This window comes from Cydia pomonella, chromosome 28, assembly GCF_033807575.1.
Source record: "Cydia pomonella isolate Wapato2018A chromosome 28, ilCydPomo1, whole genome shotgun sequence".
Taxonomy (NCBI): Eukaryota; Metazoa; Arthropoda; class Insecta; order Lepidoptera; family Tortricidae; genus Cydia; species Cydia pomonella.
The window spans coordinates 2,676,877-2,686,007 of NC_084730.1; the positions used below are offsets into that span (position 1 = coordinate 2,676,877).

Here is a 9,131-nt window from a genome sequence, read left to right on the forward strand (position 1 = left end):
ATTGCCGCGTAGCAGTACTGAGAGTTCCGCTACTTGACGCTAGATGTAGACTACGAAAATAATAGTATCTTTGGTAACAAAACCGTTGTATGAAGTGAGCACTCTTTGTCTTCTTAATTCTCTTTGATTTGATATACTTACCTAGTTCAATAAATGTTACTGGTAAAAAAAAATGCTAACTATAATATATGCAAAATTAAACAGGTTGAATAAACGGTAAATTTAGAGGTAGACGTTAAAATACTTTTGTGTATATTAGAACGCATTTTTTTTTAAAGCATTGCAAAATTTTAAGAGCCGTTTTTCTGGACCACCATCGACAGTGGCGCCAACTGGTGAGCACAAACGGTAGCCCTCATTGTAATCGCATGCAAGTTCTGGAACCGTCTAAATTGGTAATTATAAAAATAATTTGATTGCTTTAGTATAGATCGTTTCCTTCACGAAGACGTATGCCTTGATTCGTATGGACATGTTATCAAAAGTTAGATTTTACAAACCTCCCCCCCTGCCTATGAAGCCGATGGTCCCGGGTTCAAATCCTGGTAAGGGCATTTATTTGTGTGATGAGCACGGATATATTGTTCCTGATTCTTGGTTGTTTTCTATGTATTTAAGTATTTGTATAGTATATATATATCGTTGTCTGAGTACCCAAAACACAAGCCTTCTTGAGCTTACTGTGGGACTTAGTCAATTTGTGTAATAATGTCCTATAATATTTATTTATTTATAATTATTTAATCGGCGCGTCAACGCGTCATCATGAATGAATATAGGTACTCATATTTTTTAACACTAATTTCTCAGCATTGAAGCTTTCTAATATTCCTATATTTTAAAAACATTGCCTTTTTATACATTAAATACCTATAACATAAAATACCTGTCGCCAAAATTATTAAGTTTTTGTCAAAACATTCGTTTTTGGTACAAGCTTTTATCGCTGACTGTACTTTTTTTTCCATAGGCAACTAATACTCATCGAGACAATTCTAAAAACCCCAAACACAATTCGGTTGCGTTATTTTATCACAGAGTTCCCATGGCAACCTCCTGGTGTCCATCATCAGATCAGATCCATGGTACCATAATATTGCATTGTCACCAATCTTATAGTATAAATTTATAAATTAACTCAGATGTTTTTTTGGGGCTCGGTGCCCAATAAACATCTGCCATCTGCCTGCCTGCCTGTACCTGCCTACACCCATGGTGGGTCTAATTTATCTTGCAAGATTTGACCCGGACTAACATATTACAAACATTGCAAGATAAATAAAAAGCTTTTAAAAAGTATTAAAGTCACTTTGAGAATAAATTAATGATAAGGTCATAACATAACCAAATACTCAACACAGAAAAACCAAACCTGTTCGGTTTGCACCGTGTAAGGAGACAGCGACTACCTACAGCATACCTAATTTTGGTTAAAATATTGTTTACTTTTATCACCAATTGTATTAATATTTAGAAATAAATAAACCGGCCAAGTGCGAGTCGGACTCGCGCACGAAGGCTTCCGTACCATTATTTATAAAAACCGCAAAAAAAATATGTTAAATTTGACCCACTTCCCGGTTCCCGATGAAGCTGAAAATTTGCATACATATGTAAGTCGGGTGACAATGCAATATTATGGTATCATCGAGATGATCTGATGATGGAGACAGGAGGTGGCCATAGGAACTCTGTGATAAAACAACGTAACCTCTAATTGTGTTTGTGGTTTTTAGAATTGTCTCGATGAGTATTAGTTACTTGTGGAAAGAAAAGTACAGTCAGCGATAAAAGCTTGTACCAAAAATGAATTTTTTGCCGAAAACTTATTGATATTTCATCTACTTACATCTGTAAAATTTCTACCGCTTTAAGCGTTAAAAGTTGAATGTCCAATTCGTCCTTTATGTTTTCTATATATTTAATGAAAGCTACTGCAATTGGTTTCAATATTGGTTTGGAATCCTTATGAGGTACGCTACGTCTTGCTTTTGGAGAGGGTGCAAAAAGTATTTCTCCGTTTCTTATATAAAAAAATATTCGGGTATTTCCCGTTTTTATACCCAACAAAATACTTGCTAGGTTCTTTGGGCTTGAACTCTTTGGAGGTAAGACGAAATTTTAAGCTCCTTACGACTGCCTGTTGCGTCTTGCGAGGTGAATCGGACTGTGCCGAACTGGTGGCGCAATTACTGCGTCTTTTTGTCCCTTTTTTTTTAGGGGGGAAAATGCATTCCGCATACCACCCGGGTACGGGGGGTGACCCGAGTGGTTATGTGGGACTCCCGTCTAGGCTAATGAGGCCCACGGTATACCCACTAAAAACCCCCCATATGCCACCTCGCCGCCTTATTGGTGGGGTTACAGGAACGCTTGCGTACTCATCCGCGACCCCACCGGCGGCAGCCGCCCGCGAGCGGCTCCTTCGCGAATGCCCGAAGGCCCTTCACGCTAGGCGCGCCAGATGAATCGACGCGCCTTCCTCCTCGGCCTCCGTCCTGCAGTGTAGCGGACCCCCCCCGAGCCCGCCACAAGGAGGCCACGGGCGCCAGAAAACTCCCCAGCGCCCGGCGGCAGATGAGGTCCATGGTTCTGCCGCAAACCACAACTCGGCTGCAGAGGACAGGGAGAACGGCACACCGTAACACCGACACTCCTCTTCCTCTGCAGCCCCACCAACGCCGCTACAGCGGAACGGCCCCGCTAAGGTCGCAGGGGATAGGGAGAGTGGCGCATCGTGATACCATCACGCCTCTTCCCCTGCGATCCCACCTCGGCCGTCGGGGATAGGGAGCACGGCTCACCGCAATACCGACACTCCTCTTCCTCGACGGTCCACCTCCAACGCGTCACAAGCGGGCTTACAAAGCCCACTTGGAGCGTCCTCCTCGGGCCAGCCCGCACCTCAAACAGGCCGGCCCTGGTTGCCTCTTCGCTTCACCGTGGGTGACCAAGCCACGGTTACTAAGCCCCTCCACCACAACAAGGTGGGCAACCCGCGGGGGGCGTCTTTTTGTCCCTACGCCAACCAGAGTCAATTTCCGGCCTCGTGACCGTGGTCTACTTGTAGGCCCGAGTTCGCGAACCGTGTCTCACAGAAAATCCCCACTTGTTCGCCCTTTACCCCTCCTGAATGCGCTCTTAGCATCAGCGCCCGAGTGTGATTTATTTGCTGGCAGGTGGAGCGAAGTGCGAGATGAATTGTTGAGGTTCTGTGAGAGGATGGATGCACGTCCTTCAACTGTTTGAATGTGGTTGTTATATCTTAGTGTGGTAACCTGCCTAGAAACTGTCGATGCCTAATTAGTAATTGTACATAATATTATTAGTAAACCTATTTTTGTTTCAATTTGTTTGTAGTTTTGCAGTGACTTAGTATATACTGTTATGCTGTACAACTATTTTGGAAATAATAAATAATAATAATAAATATTATTGACCAATGTATGGTTTTTTGCTCCAGTCATGGGATGTATGGCATCATTAATATTCAAACTAACAAATATCAATGAAAAATTAAACTTAAGCTGCTCTTTGGGCTCTTGTTTATGGTAAAATGTTGTCAGCGTTTAAAGACTGATGGTAAATACTTGTTATACAGGATTTGTCTATACCATCCCATTACTGATGCCTGTTCCATTATAGGGATGTTTACTATACCTACTTATGTAAAACATCAGGAAAATAACAATGATGTGTCAACTCAAATGTTATTATCTTCATAAGTGCTATTTCTGTTTGTTATCATTCTCCATAATGACCTGTTTCAAGATAATAGTAATTTCCTATAATATTAGTAACTACAATTCATCATTAACTGATGCAAATGACGATTGGATACCTACTTCGCTAACTATTCAGAATAGGTTCATAACATTTACTGTCCATAAACTAAAAGGTTTACGATACACACTGAATATTATTTTAATCCTTTATTTATCATAGGTTTTAAGTTACAAAATATTGTACATATAAATATAAACACATTCTGAAAAACCTAACCTAGGCCTAGGGTGCCGCCGGTAGCAGTGTTGGACGAACGTTCATTAGAATTGAAAATTAACCATTACAAATTGAGCCGTAAACTGTAACCATCCGTTACGGTTCAATTAGTAATGATTTTTTCCATATTTTCAATTCTAATTAAATTTCGGCTGACACTGATCGGTAGCGACGCAGGGCCCAAGCTGCCGGTGGTCAGGGCCGCAAAATGAGGAACCGACGTACCTCTACTATCTGCGCCGTGCCTTCTGCATCTGACCCTTGATCCAAACACCTAGCGAAAGTCTCAGGGTGTTGGTAGAGACTCTTCGCTAAGAGGCTATTCGCTGAAACGACTATCGGGAAAATGATTGTCGAATCAACATCCCACATGGCGGTTATCTCGTGAGCCAAGTCTAGGTACTGTGATATTCATAAGATTTCGAGAATAAATTAGAATTATTTAGTGTTGAGATATGTTAAACTAATGGCATTCAGTGAGTAGTGATAACAAATGTGATTATGTTTACCCGAATATTTGTTAATTAGTCTGTCGGTACTCGCGAAAATGACCCTTCCTTCGTACCCGCCAATTCTAATCATAAGAAGGGAGTTATTCGTCATAACTTCGTCCGCAATTGCTTGTTAAGGAAATAATTCCTGAGAATGCACACCTCGCGGTTGTGGAGATTTTTGGCGTTTAGGAAGCCGCTACCTCCACACTTCCGTGGGATGTACAATCTCATATAACTAACGAGCGTGGTGGGTGTCGCATACAGTGTGTGGTTAGCAGTAGTCGGACCCTCCGATCCAGTCCGATCGGTCTGAGTCCACCTTAGTATGCCAAAGGAGTGTGAGTAGGGGCATTATCCAGGCATTGAAGGCGCACACTTAATTGCCACTTGACAAGACTGTTAAACACTTTAGTGAGCCGACAAAAAAAAAAACGATCTTTCGCCGACCGTCTGAGTATTTACTATTACTATTAACTAAACTATGTTAAATTTTCTTATAAAATCGTCCCACGCACAGTACCCGTTTTCGTCAACAGCACAATCTTCCATTTCCAACAGCGCCTCTAGCGGTGGGTGTAATAAACTGGCTTCAACGCCATCTCTGATCTGCGTCGAGGACTGGTACACGTAGCGCGCTCGCAGCAGATCTCTGCCATTCACTTCGTCGTGCCACTTCTCAAACACAACTTTCCCGCCAATAGGCGTCTTCTCGAACTGACCATCCAACGTGTAATCTTTAAAATTCAAAGAAGACATCAACGACAGTATGTTAGCATCGTGTCCAACAAGTACATAGAACTTTTTACTACCGTTTTGAAACACATCCCCCAAATATTTAACCAAAGTCGACGCTACATCTCTGTCTAATAGCTTGGTTTGAAAACGGATCTTATGATACGTTTTTAATATCTTCAGTAACGCCTTCCAATCTTCTAACGTGTGAATTTGTCCCCACGCTACATCGTCTTCCTTCATTCCATCGTAGTACGCCATCAGGAAAGCATCAACTAGAGTATTTCCAAGTTGCAACGCCCCAGCTACATCTGGTTCCTTGTTTAACTCGAAAAACTATTTTATTTCTCACCTCACTCAAATCGCAAATATTTTCAGTTTTACAATATTCTGAATCTTTAATATCGACTATTGTATTCAGCCTTAAAAGTGCATTTTTTAAGTCTATTTTATTTAACTGCGCTTGCATTTCACTTAAAACGATCTCCTTAAACTCTTCCGAAACATTCCTTACAACGGGATTAAAAACTGGGTCCATCCCCGTCATGTTTTTATAGTACACCTCCACACAGTCGCCAAAAGCGCCTTCTGCGAACGATTTCGCTGTTTGTATAGTTCTTTCTCTCGTATTAGAAAACACAAACACTTGATTTCTCGGGCACTTATCCAATAGTAACTTCTCTTCGATAATCCAGTCGGCGAAATACCTCCCCATAGCTTGTTCGAGTATCTGTCCTTTTGGAGTGAGATACCCCGTGTTCCCGTTCCAGTTCGGCCACCTTTTAGGGGTCAATAACTGCAAATTCGTCGTCAAAGGCGTCCGTATATTATGCCTGGATAGCATAACCACTTGTTTTAACTGCAAACCGCTCCCGGCTCCGATAAATGCGATGATAAAAATTAATTTTATAATCATGATGGGATCGATGTTCGCGAGGCGGCTTATCACTGTACACTGAGCGTGGAACGAGATTCGTTGTTCAATGTTTCAACTCGTCTAAATGGATTGACCACCAGCATAAAGTGTTCTCGAATTCCGTACTAATTTTGCGTAATTATAGACCGCTCGTATGCTGGGTTCAATATCATCTTTGAGAAGTAAAATGCAGTTGGCATGAATTAGAATCTTATTATAGCAAGATACAATTCGACCGTCAATAAGTAATGTCATTGACTCAGCAACATTTTCGCTTCGCTTTCCACGTTTCTGTAATCTGTTTACTAAACAAAACAATATAATAAAATAAAACTAGATACTTAGTTTCGTAAGTAATGAACTAATGAAAGAACGTTGACACCGACTAAGTATTAAGATAAATAATTTTGGAGTAAGTAGGTACAGGATGGGCAAATATGAGATACACTGTTTTTAAAATTTAATTATATTATACAAATTTAGTGCAAAATTTATTAAATATTTTTTCATAAATATATTATTCAGGGTTGGCAATTGTAAACGGAAAATAATTTCTGCCAAATGTCTACCTCTGGCAGCAAGCAATTTTTTCTCAAATATTTGTGTTGTTTAAAATACGTTGTTTGCTCGATTAATTTCGAAAAATAGCCACAGTGATTGGCATCCCAATTCCCTAAATTTGCAGCTCGTGACTGATTTCTGTGGGGCTATCTAAAATTACGTATTACAAGCTGATGAAATTTAAACAGTTAAAACCGAAAATCCGACACAAATGTGCTGAAAATTGCGATAATAAGGGTTCACATTTGCCTGCTGTTAGTGGTGGATATATGTCAGACATTGTGTTCCGCATCAAATACATGCGGAACACAATGTCTGACATACCAACCCTGAATAATATATTTTTAAAACAATACTTAATAATCTTTGAACTTAATATAGTTAAAATTTAAAAACTAAATGTATACTTCTTATTTGCCCATCCTGTATACTTATACAACAAATATATTAGGTATATTGTATTGTTTTGTAAAAGTTCATAGGCATGACTGCTGCTTTGTCTCTCGTGTAACCGTTGCTTGGAATGTCTTCGTAATTTTGACGCTACGCGGTGTCACAAATAAAACTAACTTCAAAACATGCTAAAAAATAACCCTTCCATTTGGCTTTGCTATACTTAGTCGGGTAGAATAACTTATTAGCAATATATACTTATATAAGGTCGCTCAGGATCGCGCCAAATGAAAAATTCTTCTGCGAGCCCTATGTCCCTAATGAGGGATAACAGGATAACATCATCATCAATGATGATGTAATCTTGTGATGATTCATCATCATCAATATGTAAGGTGGCGGGGTAAGACTATCACCGGGACAAGACAAACACTTGTATGTAATCCTCTTACTATGTGTCTTACCCCGAGCAAAATAAGCTGTGTTCGTCTTATTACCCCACCTTACCTTACATCCATATACTGTAGTTCAATGTGGGGAAGACTGGAATATACAATTTTTGGTTGGTAAGACCCTATTTGTATGACACGTACCGTACCTAGACTGTCAGAAAGGAAGTGCATCGCTCCGTCTGCTCTACCGACCTTCTGTAAGTGTCTGCTTGTCAGCGATACTCAACCTGTGGCCCATCGTTGCTTTGGCGCAGGTACCCAAAGAGTAAAGTAAGTATATAGGTCCAGGTATGTACTTTACCTTATATGCCTCTTGTTACATGATCTCTAAGTAGCCCGTTTTAAGAATGTTGAATGTTACCTACCTATATACATACCGTATTTGCCACTATCACTCTTAATACTTTTATATTTGAGCAAACTTGAGGAAAATGGATAACCGAACGGTACTTATCGTAATTAAAGTGCAGTGTCTAGACCATAGATGGTAGGATCGTATAGATGTGCTACTCGTATACGCGTGTGCCCGTGAGGGACAGAACATACACAATGCGATAAAATTTTAAAAACACGTTTTAACATTCCTGACAACTGACTAAAAACTACCTACGAAATTTGGTCAGGTTATTTGTTGCCCACCATAAATCATTCAAAGATTTACGGTGCGGAATAAAAAAAAATAGATTGTGACAAGGACAAACAATAATAGCGCTTTCTCTGCTACTCCTACTGAGATACATAAGACAATCCCGTTCGGTAATTTCCCCCACCACTCATGCTTGATCCAGTTATACTAGATTCATGGTTTAGACCTTGTGAAGGGCCCTCCACACTCGTGCGCGAAGCCGCGAACGCGAGTGTGGATGGCCCTCGCGTCGATTTCGCAGATTGTTCACGCCTTTTTCCCCGTTTTTTGTCGGTATTTGGCCCGCGTCAAAGGAGACGCGAAGCGCGAACTTACAAGACTTCACTCGCGATCGCTTCGCGCCGCAATTCGCTCACGAGTCGGTTAATCTGTAAACTGTCATAACCTTCTATGGCGGCTACTTGGTTATTGGGTGTGAACTTGATCAACCAAAACTCAATTTAATAGTTCCCAGTTTGAATCAGTGCCTTGCCGCAAACTAAATCCGATCAGCTGACGCTTCGGCGCCATCTTGCCGCGAACAAAACTGCGAAATCGCCGTGAAGTTGTGCGAGTGTAGTCTACGTCAACGTCGCGGTGTGTTCGCTCCGCGAAGTCGCGCCGCGATTCACGCGCATTGTCTGGAGGGAGCTTTAGACCAGGGATCGGAAACCGGTATTTTTTGTATGGGAACGAAAACGGTATTTTTTCGTTCTTTGTTAATTACTTCATTTCTAATTATGCAATCTAATAATACGAAGTCATTATCTGAAAACACAACTGAGTCCTACATTTAGAGTATAAAATAAACCGAAATATATGGTTATTTCGATGTTTTTGCAAAAAACCGGTTCCGATCACTGCTTTAGACTTGCTTTAGACGCAATGTCAGCCGCGACGCCCTGCGCGACCTTTATGGTCCATTGGCGGCTAAGATAAGCTTAACATTAATAGGC

At 40.8% G+C, this 9,131-nt stretch overlaps 1 protein-coding gene across 1 annotated transcript; it reads right to left on the minus strand.

Annotated features, from left to right (window-relative positions):
- Positions 1–3,917: 3,917 nt before the first annotated feature.
- LOC133533020 (glucose-1-phosphatase-like) lies at positions 3,918–6,521 on the minus strand. Its single transcript, XM_061871932.1, is given in 2 exon segments — positions 3,918–5,561; positions 5,563–6,521. Coding segments are annotated over 2 exon segments (1,173 nt in total). The 5' UTR covers positions 6,145–6,521; the 3' UTR covers positions 3,918–4,970.
- Positions 6,522–9,131: the final 2,610 nt, after the last annotated feature.